The following is a 14,166-nucleotide window of genomic DNA, read 5'->3' as shown; positions in this document are numbered from 1 at the left end:
AACTCCCTCCACAGATTTTCTATGGGTTTGAGATCTGGAGAGTGGCTTGGCCACTCCAGGACCTTGAAATGCTTCTTACGAAGCCACTCCTTTGTTGCCCTGGCTGTGTGTTTGGGATTATTGTCATGCTGAAAGACCCAGCCACGTCTCATCTTCAATGCCCTTGCTGATGTAAGGACGTTTTCACTCAAAATCTCTCGATACATGGCCCCATTTATTCTTTCCTTTACACAGATCAGTCATCCTGATTCCTTTGCAGAAAAACAGCCCCAAAGCATGATGTTTCCACCCCCATGCTTCACAGTGGGTATGGTGTTCTTCGGATGCAATTCAGTATTCTTTCTCCTCCAAACACGAGAACCTGTGTTTCTACCAAAAAGTTCTATTTTGGTTTCATCTGACCATAAAACATTCTCACAGTCCTCTTCTGGATCATCCAAATGCTCTCTAGCGAACCGCAGACGGGCCTGGACGTGTACTGGCTTCAGCAGGGGGACGCGTCTGGCAGTGCAGGATTTGAGTCCCTGGGGGCGCATCGTGTTACTGATAGTAGCCTTTGTTACTGTGGTCCCAGTTCTCTGTAGGTCATTCACTTGGTCCCCCCGTCTGGTTCTGGGATTTTTGCTCACCGTTCTTATCATTTTGACGTCACTGGGTGAGATCTTGCATGGAGCCCCAGATCGAGGGAGATTATCAGTGGTCTTGTATGTTTTCCATTTTCTAATAATTGCTCCCACAGTTGATTTCTTTACACCAAGCGTTTTACCTATTGCCGATTCAGTCTTCCCAGCCTGGTGCAGGTCTACAATTTTGTCTCTGGTGTCCTTCGACAGCTCTTTGGTCTTGGCCATAGTGGAGTGTGACTGACAGAGATTGTGGACAGGTGTCTTTTATACCAATAATGAGTTAAAAGAGGTGCCATTAATACAGGTAACGAGTGGAGCCTCGTTAGACCTTGTCAGACCTCGTTAGAAGAAGTTAGACCTCTTTGACAGCTAGAAATCTTGCTTGTTTGTAGGTGACCAAATACTTATTTTCCACTCCAATTTGGAAATAAATTCTTAAAAAATCAAACAATGTGATTTTCTGTTTTTTTTTCCACATTCTGTCTCTCATGGTTGAGGTTTACCCATGCCTCTCTAATCTTTTCAAGGAGAATTTGCAAAATTGGTGGTTGACTAAATACTTATTTGACCCACTGTATGTATTTCTCCAGACAATTTAGTTAAATCTACAGTGTATCACAAAAGTGAGTACACCCCTCACATTTCTGCAGATATTCAACTATATCTTTTCATGGGACAACACTGACAAAATGACACTTTGACACAATGAAAAGTAGTCTGTGTGCAGCTTATATAATAGAGTTGGTGTGCATGGCTGGGGTGACACCCATGCACACCAATTTGATGTAGAGTACGGCGTATGGTCTGAACACTAACAGGCTGATCCCCCACCTCTTCAATCTCTGCAGCAATGCTGACAGCACTCCTGTAACGAGTCACATGACATTTTGGAGAGAAAATGACAAGCAGTGCTCAATTTGGACATTTAGGGATGTACGTAGTTCCCATGCAGTGTACTCACTTTTGTTTGCAGGGGTTTAGATATTAATGGCTATATTTTGAGTTATATTGAGGGGAAAATAAATTAACTCTATTATATAAGCTGCACACAGATTACTTTTCATTGTGTCAAAGTGTCATTTTGTCAGTGTTGTCCCATGAAAAGATATACTTAAATATCTGCAGAAATGCGAGGGGTGTACTCACTTTTGTGATACGCTGTATTTTTTCATCTTCTACACAGATCAATGTGCATCCCTACTTTTTTCACTGCTTCCAATAACAGCATAGCTGCAAATGGAGAGGCTAGTTTACAAAGCCATTAATTTATGAGTCATTTTTGCCAAACCATTTTGATCACTATATTTGTGTCTATTTGAGTTTTGACTGACTTCCCTCACAAAAACACGGTATGAGTTGCACAATTTGACAATGTATTGTGAATGATAGGGAAGGAGCCTGACAGAAGGCAATCACATCGTCAATCGTGGAAAGCATTGCCAAATAAATTATGGCGAGTTAAATTTTGCAAAGGCCCGATTATTTCAATTGCCACTGATTTTTCTGGTAAATTCATTTAAAATCCAAATTATTTTGAACAATTTATGATGGCCATGAGTTCAAATAAGGATTGATAGAATCACTGCTGAAGTATGAGAAAACAGATTTAATAGACAAAAACAAATGTTTATAAACTTAATCTAATACCATATTAGATCATGTTTTAACCAGTGTGGAGCCTGCTAGATGGGTCATGTGAGAGTTTGACTATTCTGATTGAATAATATATTTTCAGGATAGTAACCCTATCGTTGCTGTGATCAGACATAAAAAAGGAACTGTTTTGATGTACTAGATACATTAAATGAAATTGATTTTTTAAAATTTAATATTTTAAATGTATTTCTCTTTATTTTTAACACTTTTTTTTATTGGCTTACATTTTTCTGAAGGCAGAGATGGCCTTGAGGGTACCCCACTGCAACAGCATATCACTATTTGTAACCAGGCGGAACAAAACCGTAGTGCTATATATAAAAAAAAAAAAATCAAATCAATTCAATTTTTTTTCTTGAATATTTCATTCTGATGAAGAATATCAGCTTCACTCATTGCAACACCGGTACTGCTTAAAATTATGAGATCAATGTGTTTGAAAGACTGGGACTTTATATGTAAGAAAATGTTCCAAACGGAGAGGTAATTTGATGTCATGGCCAAGTTGGTACTTGGCAGCTGTTAAGGCAGACAGCTGCTTGCTGAGCCATACTAGTATTTTTACATACCCCTAAACGTGCAGAAGTGGTTTGACAATGAATATAGGGCACTCATACTTAGAGTCAGTTTTTATTTATTTATTTATTCATTCATTTATTTATTTGGGGGGTGTAATTTACGACTACATAACTAAATCAGTGTCAGTAGTTTGCTGTTGTTTAGTACGGTACGTACCTTTGAGTCTATTTTGTCAGCTTTTCTCCACACGTCGTCGCTGTAGTGTCGGCTCAGACATCTTTCCTGGTTTGGCATCTGACTATTTTAAGCCAATAAGACAAAGGCAACATATTTCCTCCGACCAATAAGAACGTCAGATCAACTATAGAAACGCCCACACTCCATTCGGGTTAGATTGAGCTCCGGCTGTCAAAGTGTTTAGCTACAAACCTAGCTAGCTAGTTTAGCCGTGTTTACAACCGTGGAAATGGCTTGCAGCTGAGTATTTTACCATCCGCAAGTCAAGGTAAACCTTTATACTGAGTTATTACGCGTCTTCAAACGGAATGTGAGTTTTTAGGGACAAAATTCGAGCGGCTTACAAGTTGTCATCGATGCTGAATCTGTCTACATACTTAAGCTAATGCTAAGGTAGGGCTACGAGAGTCGAGGTGAGGTTACGTCAGATGTTTTTTTTAAAACTGAGATGAGTATTAAAGAGCCGTTTTCGAAAGTAAATACAATCCCTTAAAAATAGCATCTTGTCTTAAGTAAGAATATGTTATCCACGGAAGGTAATAGCCATGGCTAAGCGAATGAGGATGTAAATTGATAGCTCATGAGGCGTGCCACATTTCTGTCAACTTGGCTAACTCGCAAATGAAAATGTAGTCAATCTAATGTTGCTTGAAAGATGTTAATGCTGCGTCTAAATGATCATATCACGTGTCAGTGTTTTAGGTTTTTCAAGAAAAGAAGCCAAGCTAGCAGTTTATACTCGAAAAGTAGCGACAGTCAAAAAATGGCTGTACAGTATGCTGAATAGAGGTTAGTATCGTCTCAGTTTTCATTAAATGTAATTACCTACTGTTAAGTCAGGTTCTGTTTTTTGTGTATTATTGGACCACGGAGAATTCTTAAGTTATTTGTACCATCTGCCTGTCACTAGCCTGTCACTATATATCATTGACAAGAATAGGCCTACAATGATACATCATTTATTGTGAATAAATGATTACCAGGATATTTAAGTGGTCGTTTTCAGCAGCAGAGATGATTAATTTTCATTTCAAGACAATTTGCGCCTGTTGTTTGTCTTCAGATACGGATCCACATAAATTGCCCTGAATGGCCTGGCGCACAAATGTCATGGGCCCTACTTAAAAGAAGGGAGGGCACACTACAAAAGTTCTACATGAGTAATGAACCTAGGCAACTTCTGGAGCATGTCTGCTAATACAAGTCGTAAGGTAATCCGAAGGTCGAAGACACTTTTTTTTTTTTTTTTATTGCGCTCATCCTTAGCTGTTTGAAGTTCTTAACAGTTAATGCATTGAATGATAAAATACATTTGTTTTGTGTGCATTCGTATTAATGTGACCGTCAATATTGTACTAAACAGCCAGGCTACAGACATGAGTGCTGTTTTCCTGTTTAGCAATAAGCTCAATTTTCTGTTCTCTAGTTATCATTGTTGCCATTACTGGTGACCTATGGTGAAATGCAAAACACACTATTGCAGTTATGCTTGGGTGCTTATTGAGCTGAGGTCTCACAAGATGCACACAAAACTTGTATGATTGGCCGAAGCTGAGTGAGACACAGACATCAGTTGTGAAGTGATATTCGGAAATAATTACAGCATCCCCGTGTGTGTGCACTTGCACTGTATGATTATGAATGATGATGATGTACTATGATGTTTCTTCTTGACTACCGTATTTTTCGAACTATAAGTCACAGTTTTTTTCATAGTTTGGCTGGGGGTGCGACTTATACTCCAGAGCGACTTATGTGTGAAATGATTAACACATTATTATATCATTCCACATGTAATTTTGGTGTTTTGGATTGACACTGATGGTTTGGTAAACTTGTTAGCATGTTCTTTATGCTATAGTTATCTGAATAGCATGAACTCTTAATTGCTATGTTACGTTAACATAACGGCCACGTTCGCATTTCATTGTTCATGCATCATTTGACATTATCATACTGTACACTTATTCAGCATGTTGTTCTTGATTGTATTTTTATTTTAAATTGCCTTTCAAGATGACATATCTGTTCTATGTGTTGGATTTCATCAAGTAAATTTCCCCCCAAAATGCGACTTGTACTCCAGTGCGACTTATATACGTTTTTTTCCTCTTCGTTGGGCATTTTATGGCTGGTGTGACTTATACTCAGGTGCGACTTCTAGTCTGAAAAATACGGTATTCACATCTCTAATATAATTCAAGGCTGTACATTGATTCGACCAACCTTTCAAAGTCATGACTGATGAGAGATGTTACCTGAAAGAATGGTTAAAATACACATACACACACTTCTTTCAATTAAATCATTTCCAAGGACATCCACCTGTGTGCCTTCTGTGACTCTCCCAGGCAAATTGTACCTTTTGTTGCTGCCTGATGATGGCATTAAAAAAAAAACAGAGCCCAGTTTTACAGGGGCATACGGCTGTTGATCATTGGTGTCCAAATATTAAATTATCCATTGGCATATTCATGAACAGTGCATTTAAAGTTAATTGTGAAATTAAAGCTAAATTTCCGAAACTTTTTGTGAGTAATTTTCATAACATACTGAGATACTGCCCATGTTCCATTGCAGAGACCTGATAGCGAAGACCAGGGCGAGCTGAAAAGCAGCCCGTCCCGGCTATCCTTCAGCAAGAAGCAGCTCCCAGCCATTCCCAAGAATGCGGCTGCCGCTACCAAGCCTGCGACCATTGGTAGCCCCGCCCACTCCGCAAATGTCCCGCATGCGCCCTACGGTCCTTTTTACTTGGAATACTCCCTGCTGGCTGAGTTGTAAGTGGCCGAGACTGCGCATTTGAAGCGATTTTTAGTTAAGGTATGTCTTCTCACCTGCGTTTTGAATACTACCTTTTTATGTTACTTCCAGCACACTTGTGATCAAGCAAAAACTCCCTGGGATTTATGTGCAGCCATCTTACAAGTCTGCACTTAGTAAGTATTCACAGAATGGATTATTTAAAGCACATTCAAAAATCGGATTTGATAAATGGTTGTTTTTGGTATTCCATGCATTGTTCCTGTTTAGTGTGGTTTGGCGTCATATTTATCAGACATGGTTTGTACCAAGATGGAGTCTTCAAGTTCACTGTGTATATCCCGGATAACTATCCAGATGGCGATTGTCCAGTGAGTAATGTTTTCTTTGGTGTTTTAATGATAACAATTAAAAAAAAAAAAAAAAAGTTGACATATTTTAAATTCTACCTTTTTTTTTTTTTTTAAAACTGAACCCCCATTTAATATGTGAGGGATATCAGACACAATGAGGCAAAATAAATAGTTTTTACTCCTCTTTAATTAGGTAGGGTCTGTGTTGACACAAAGCAGTATTAATCATATGGGTTTGCTTTGCTTGTATTTATGGCCCACAGCTATTTTTTTGGAAGAGTGAACGATCTGTCTGTGAAATCCTGAAACTTTGCTAAACAATCGTTCTGTTTTATTGCTACACGCTACCATTTTGCAAGCTGATAAATGTAAACAGTGGCACCACAAAAGATCCTCCTATAGTCTATGTCAATAATGCAGCACAATGCTGTCATAGTATCACACTAAAGGCTTGGTTCATACCGCAGGTCTTAATGCACAAATCTGATTTTTTTCGTGTTTTTCCGACTCGAGTGAGGCATGAACTTGACAGTCTTCCCGTGACGATCCGATGTGGGTCACTTGAAACTTAAATATAGTTTAAATCTGATCTGGGCCACATTTTTCCGGAATGTGGCGGTTACCTGAACTATCAGGTCTCCCAAATCTGAATTCTTGCAGCAATTACGTCAGCAAAGAACGATAGTGGCAGGCAGGACTGCAGCGATGTAGCTGTGCATTAGCATTAGCGCCTACCTTGAACTATTTTACGCAAAAGGCGGGCTTGACCCCAGTCATAAAAAAATAAAATGATAATTCTGATAATGCTAGATTTTCTTTCTATGCGCCAAATGAGCAATATTTCAGTATTGCTTACATGGCCAAATCAGGGCAAACTGACGGATACACGCACATAAGGCTTACTGTACGTGTGTGCGTTCTGTCAGTCCATAGAAACTTTGAATATAAGACTAAATGGGAATTATTAATGTCTTGTTATTTGTGTCCTCTTTTTGGAAATAAAAATATGATCACCCTAGAATGACATACAGCCAGCATGTGTAGTTTTTTGTTTTGATGCTTCTGCGCATGCGGGTCAGTTTGCTCAGCGCGTGTCGGACTACGAATTAATGTGCATGTGTATTACTTGAACGGGCTCAATGGGAAAAGGCAGTTTGAACGGGTACACCAAAACGATATGACAAAAAATCGGAATTGTGCATTATGAACTGCAGTATGAAGCTAGCCTGGGAGGTAACGCGGTGCCACGGTGAATCCAGACCACTAAACAATGCAAAGAACAAGATCATAATAAATATAAGTCAAAAAATGAAAGAAGCTCTGTTAATTGTTAGCGTATCTGGTAACTGGATTCCTCCACCCACCCTGTTTCTAAGCACATCAAGGAAGAAGGAAAATTACTCCACCGCACACTCCCAAGATGATAATTGTAAGAAATCCAGTTATGAGACCTCGGCATATTTTTCCATCGAAGCAGATCTAACCAATCAATGGCCAGGTTTCAAAAAGTCCATAATTGTTTCACAATGATGTGTTTTTTTGTTGTTCTAATTTACAGAAATTAGTGTTTGACATGCCAGTCTTCCATCCGCTTGTCGACCCAGTTTCTGGCGAGCTTGACGTCAAAAGAGCTTTCACCAAATGGAGGTGAACACAAATGCAATTTTTACATGTTACACTAAAGTACATCATGTTTGATTTGGTGTTTTTATTTCTTGCTGTAGACGGAATCACAACCACATCTGGCAAGTTCTCATGTATGCACGTACCATTTTCTACAAGATTAACACCTCAGAACCTCTCAACCCAGAAGCTGCTGTACTGCAAGTGTCCACTATTCTTTTTGTCTTTGGCCTTATCAGAGACGTAATGTGTTCTTGACCAGAAATGATGTTTTACGCTAAGTTGTCATTGTCATTTTTTTTCCTTTCAGGTATGAGAAGGATGTGCAGTTGTTCAAAAGCAAAGTAGTGGACAGCGTAAAACTATGCAATAGTCGTCTGTTTGATCAGCCCAAGATAGACGATCCTTACGCAATAAGGTTGGTAGGCCGACCTCACTCATTGTATTATCTTGTAGTACATGAGAAATATTGTTGCCTGCCAATGTGTTGCAGCTTTTCTCCATGGAACCCAGCTGTTCACGAGGAGGCGAAAGAGCGAATGTTCACTTACAAAGTAAGTCCATCACAGCAAATACAATTAGGGCTGCAGCTATCGAATATTTTAGTAGTCGATTAATTTATGGACTAGTTAGTTCGAATAATCGGATAAGGAACATGAAAAATTAAAATACCTGAGCTGAGCTTTAAACGGTATAAATTTGATCTATGTACAACTAAAGAACATTTGGCTAACTCACAAAGAAATAGTCCGCTAGTTTAAATGCTATAAAATGCGTACGTTCATTTATTTTTTTTTACAATGTTCTTAACAAATGGTTAAGACACCAAGTTCCACAAAAAATGGCTAAATATACCTATAAACTAAATTATGAATGCATTAAAAAAAATATTAGCTTTAAGAAAAACTTATCTTATGTTGATCTTAACAGGGAGCAATTGGATTCAGCCATGTGAAAAGAGAGCCCAGAGGGCAGTGTATCCACGCTAATATATAAAACTAAATGCAAACACTTTCAAAATAAACCATTACAATGCCACTTTAAATATACTAAAAATACTCAAAGCAACAAAATTTAATTCGAATATTTTTTTCTAATCGAATACTTGAGTTAATCGATTAATCGTTGCAGCACTAAATACAATCACCAGAATAGTTAGTGTGGGCACTCTACCTTTGCTTATATGCCTCAAAATGTCATCATCGTTTCTCTTCTTATCATATCATCTACCCTGAGAATTTGACTTAAATGTGCTAATCCGTTATCAGTTCATTGCGAAATTCCTTTTCAGGCCTCTGTGACCTTTGAACTCGGTACCCCAATATTTAGTCAGCTTTTCCGTTTCATATTACCAAATACCAATGTTTTTTTTTTTTTGCAGCCCTTTTAATTTTTGTTTCAGTCCTAGTCTTTTGGATGAAAATACTCATCAGTCACATTTTAGTCAGTTCAAAATGTGTTTATTTTCTTGTAGTTTGAGTTGATAAAATCTCATACAAATTTCATCTCGTTTTAGTTGACAGTTACTCAAAATGTTTTCGTCTGTAAAATTCAAAAGTTTAGTCCAAAAATAATGGTTTCCCACAATTTCGAATGAACATCGACAGACGAGCGCACGTTGTAGTGTGTACAAGGACAATGCTAACTTGGTGATGATAATACACACTCAGCAGAAAGAGCAGTACATTATTTTCAATTAAACCCACCTGGAAGTCACAAACTGGATGTAAAAGAATGTCTGATCATTTAACATTGGGAAGTCTGGGATTTTTTTTTTTTTTTTTTGCTTTGCATTGAGTCAAGCCAGAGCCATTTGGCGAACAATTAGCCTCCTATAGGCACTTACAAAGAGCGTCTAATGACGAGATTGAACACGCTGGGTGAAGATATAAGCCATAGGTGTCAAACCAGTTCCACAAAGGGCCAAGTGGGTGCTGGATTTTGTTCCAACCGATACCGCGTAAACAGTTTAACCAATGAATTTTCTGTTGAAACAAGCAGCACCTGACAAAGTTTAACTGATTACCCATGTAAGAGATCAGATTGGTCAAAAGGTGTCCTTTTCATTGGTTGGAATGAAAACCTGCACCCACTTGGCCCTTTGTGCAGTCAGTTTGACACCCGTGATATAAGCAATCAGTATTTCCCAGTAATTGCTCATTTATCTAAGAAAAGCTCACTGGCTCTCCCTTAAGACCTATTGACCAGAAAAGCCAAGTGGCTCTTCTTTAGACTGGCCAGTGTTTTAAGAAGACGCTCGCCATTCTAAAGCTAGTGCTAATGGGAATGCTATGCTAACGCTAGGAGTTACATTTAGCGTCGATGATCACTCAGCAGACCTTTAAAGGCTAAAGCAGCATTGGATATTCTCTCTTGCCAAGATAAGAAAACAAATCTTACTGTGTTTCCAAACATGAAAGATGGAGCGCAGCACACAGTGGGGCAAATAAGTATTTAGTCAACCACTAATTGTGCAACTTGTAATTGTCAACCTTGGTAAACCTCAACCATGAGAGACAGAATGTGGAATAAAAACCCCCAGAAAATTACATTGTTTGATTTTTAAAGAATTTATTTGCAAATCATGGTGGAAAATAAATATTTGGTCAATACCAAAAGTTCATCTCAATACTGTGTTATGTACCCTTTGTTGGCAATAACGGAGGCCAAACGTTTTCTGTTACTCTTCACAAGCTTTTCACACACTGTTGCTGATATTTTGGCCCATTCCTCCATGCAGATCTCCTCTAGAGCAGTGATGTTTTGGGGCTGTCATTGGGCAACACGGATTTTCAACTCCCTCCACATATTTTCTATGGGGTTGAGATCTGGAGACTGGCTAGGCCACTCCAGGACCTTGAAATGCTTCTTACGAAGCCACTCCTTTGTTGCCCTGGCGGTGTGTTTGGGATCATTGTCATGCTGAAAGACCCAGCCACGTCTCATCTTCAATGCCCTTGCTGATGGAAGGACGTTTTCATTCAAAATCTCTCGATACATGGCCCCATTTATTCTTTCCTTTACACAGATCAGTCGTCCTGGTCCCTTTGCAGAAGAACAGCCCTAAAGCATGATGTTTCCACCCCCATGCTTCACAGTGGGTATGGTGTTCTTCAGATGCAAATCAGTATTCTTTCTCCCCCAAACACGAGAACCTGTGTTTATACCAAAAAGTTCTATTTTGGTTTCATCTGACCATAACACATTCTCCCAGTCCTCTTCTGGATCATCCAAATGCTCTGTAGTGAACCGCAGACGGGCCTGGACGTGTACTGGCTTCAGCAGGGGGACACGTCTGGCAGTGCAGAATTTGAGTCCCTGGCGGCGCATTGTGTTACTGATAGTAGCCTTTGTTACTGTGGTCCCAGTTCTCTGTAGGTCATGCACTTGTTCCCCCCGTGTGGTTCTGGGATTTTTCCTCACCGTTCTTATCATTTTGACGCCACGGGGTGAGATCTTGCATGGAGCCCCAGATCGAGGGAGATTATCAGTGGTCTTTTATGTCTTCCATTTTCTAATAATTGCTCCCACAGTTGATTTCTTTACACCAAGCGTTTTACCTGTTGCAGATTCAGTCTTCCCAGCCTGGTGCAGGTCTACAATTTTGTCTCTGGTGTCCTTTGACAGCTCTTTGGTCTTGGCCATAGTAGAGTTTGGAGTGTGACTGACAGGTGGACAGGTGTATTTTATACCGATAATGAGTTAAAACAGGTGCCATTAATACAGGTAACGAGTGGAGCCTCGTTAGAAGAAGTAAAGGCCCAAGTACACCGCATGCGTGATCGTTGCGTTTGCGTTCCGACTCCGGCAAAAAATAGCGCCGGAGCCAATCCGTTCCCATTATATCCTATTGTTCAACGTATACCGGCCGCGTCAGTGCTCCGGCTTGACTGCGTACCACCTCCGGCGTGCCGCATGCCCGCCGGATGGTATAGGCTATTTTCTATTTTTGCCGGACACTCATCCGGCAAAATGGGCGGAGCTGGGCCTGGACGTAACAACCCAGGTGCCTAATCACGGTTTAAACACGAGCGAAGATGGATGATGAGCGCTTCATCATGGAGGTGGAAACCCACAAAATAATTTATGATGCAGCAGATCCTTTCAATAAGGACAATATAAAAAAGGAAGCTGCAAGGTGTCCTATTATGTGTGTTTTTCTGTCCCGATCTCATCATGATGCAGTCATGTCTGTCTCTTAATTCCAGATTAACTAAAATATAATGCAAAGAAAATATGTGCTCTCTCTCTGCTTCTCTGATGAATATAGACTCCGTGTGTTTTTCGTTGTTTTAAATGGCACACTATCGCGCGCGATCACGCGAGAGCTCACGGGGGAGGGGGGGGAAGAGGTTGGCGGACCGCAGCCGTGCAGCAGCCGGTATGATTTGCCTGTTTTTGACGGACTGCGTGGCACGCAGGCAACACTGAACCGGAACGCAAACTCAACGATCACGCATGCGGTGTACTTGGGCCTTTAGACCTCTTTGACAGCCAGAAATCTTGTTTGCTTGTAGGTGACCAAATACTTATTTTCCACTCTAATTTGGAAATAAATTCTTTAAAAATCAAACAATGTGATTTTCTGTTTTTTTCTTTCCCCACATTCTGTCTCTCATGGTTGAGATTTACCCATGTTGACAATTACAGGCCTATCTTATCTTTTCAAGTAGGAGAAATTGCACAATTGGTGGTTGACTAAATACTTATTTGCCCAACTGTAGCTTGAGACACATTCTAAACTCGGGTGAGGAGAGTCAAGTAAAGGCGCAGCACATCTTACATGAGTGACATGCTACGATGCAAGCTGACCTACTCCATGTACAATGGGAAAATGTCACGCATCGTGAACAAATGACACACGTTGTTGCATTTTTGTCTCGCTATGTTCTAGTTTCCCAAGCCACGTTTTTAACTTGTCATCGTCATAAAAAAGTTGATGGTCGACGAAATATTTTTGGCAAATAAAATATTTTGGAACACTGCATACTACAAACATGTCCTGCTAGTTTTATATTAATCCCTTTATTCATTCTTGAGTTATCTTAGACGTAAACATACATACGAAACGGAATGCATAAACTCCGCCTTCCATAAGTTTCACCCTTTGGCAGGGGTAATTAAAAATAGTGTGTGTTGGCGGTGCTTTCACACTAAAAAGTATTTTTTTATGTTTTTGTATGTAGCATTAATTTTAGTCGTTTGGTCTAGAGACGACCTGAGGAGCAGCACAAGGGAACGCAGAGCTCGGGACTGTCTTGGGTCAAACCCGGGTCGACGCAGCCCTTCAGTAAAGACGACAGCCCTCCTCGGAGTTGAAGCCGCACTTGCACCAACGCTGGCCACTAGCAGTAGGCACAGGTATCGCCAGTCGCTCTACATTTGTGAGCCAGATCCCTGAAAAGGACATTATGAATATTGCTCAGCTTTAAAAGCTTCTCCCGCCAACAGCTTTAGCATACGAAAACCAAGTTTATGTAAGGCAAAGATGACAAAATGGATGTCTCCAAAGTAGAATCTAGCAATTCTTGTAGATGTTGCAGAATCCATATGCACATGCTGGCCGGGCTTGGTGATTACATACCGTTCCAAAAGTCCAAAAAGTGTGCATCGGACTTCATGATCTCTAGGCTCAGGACTGTTTTTATTCATCATACCAGGAATGTCAATCATAGCTGGGCGAAGATCGGACCTCCACCTTTTCAATCATTTTTAAATCTTTTGATGACAATGATTCTTTTATCACGTCTTTTGGTTTATTTTAATGCAGACTGGTGTTAAATATTTTGCTCAGTAAGGACACGGATGTCTTTTATTTTTTATTTTTTCTGCTTATTAAAGTTTTGATGTGTAAATAATGGTTTTGGATTGATTTAAAGACAAGCGCAGTTTAACTTTTTTTGGTTTGTTTTATTCCCTCTCTGTTCTAATAAGATACTACAGATGTCTCACATTACTCCAGAGGTTCATTTCTTCTCTCCCCTCCTCCACTGAGAGGATGTGGATTTTTTTTTCGTTGGTTAAATTTTATTCGGCTTAATGATATGAATATTAATGATTGGTGCTAAAAAGCTGCTGGATCTTTTAGAATATTTGTGAAAGGTAGCCCCCCCCCCCCCCCCCCCATCCAATCTTCTCATCCAAATCATTTTTATTTAGATGCTTCCCACAGACCTGCTACAGTTATGTCAATGCTTTTCTCTTGACATAAATAAACATGTTGATTTGATAACCATGGTTGTTTTCATGATTTAATTATTTAGGAAGATTATTGCATTTTGTTACAATTAGAAAAGTGGGTCTTCATTTTTAAGCTATTTCAAGTGATCAGATTTCCATTGAATTAAAAAAATTGTGTTGACTAACCTTTGAAAAGTATTGTGAAAAAT

At 39.6% G+C, this 14,166-nt stretch overlaps 1 protein-coding gene across 4 annotated transcripts; it reads left to right on the top strand.

The window, feature by feature from the left end:
* Positions 1 to 3,157: 3,157 nt before the first annotated feature.
* Positions 3,158 to 14,019, top strand: aktip (akt interacting protein). 4 transcript variants are annotated; one of them, XM_057854278.1, is made up of 11 exons: positions 3,158 to 3,306; positions 3,733 to 3,827; positions 4,102 to 4,249; positions 5,619 to 5,818; positions 5,913 to 5,977; positions 6,072 to 6,172; positions 7,713 to 7,801; positions 7,879 to 7,977; positions 8,088 to 8,195; positions 8,271 to 8,331; positions 12,989 to 14,019. In XM_057854278.1, the coding sequence occupies exons 3-11, from the start codon at positions 4,202 to 4,204 to the stop codon at positions 13,094 to 13,096; spliced, it is 879 nt and encodes a 292-aa protein (XP_057710261.1). In that variant the 5' UTR covers positions 3,158 to 3,306; positions 3,733 to 3,827; positions 4,102 to 4,201; the 3' UTR covers positions 13,097 to 14,019. The 4 variants fall into 4 exon arrangements, with proteins under 4 accessions (XP_057710261.1, XP_057710287.1, XP_057710270.1 ...); XM_057854304.1 differs by having other exon boundaries at positions 12,964 to 13,108; XM_057854296.1 differs by lacking the exon at positions 3,158 to 3,306 and adding an exon at positions 3,380 to 3,431.
* Positions 14,020 to 14,166: the final 147 nt, after the last annotated feature.

This window comes from Corythoichthys intestinalis, chromosome 1 (genome assembly GCF_030265065.1).
Source record: "Corythoichthys intestinalis isolate RoL2023-P3 chromosome 1, ASM3026506v1, whole genome shotgun sequence".
Classification (NCBI taxonomy): Eukaryota; Metazoa; Chordata; class Actinopteri; order Syngnathiformes; family Syngnathidae; genus Corythoichthys; species Corythoichthys intestinalis.
Note: the sequence above shows the minus strand (reverse complement) of the source record. Positions and strands in the feature narration are given on the sequence as shown.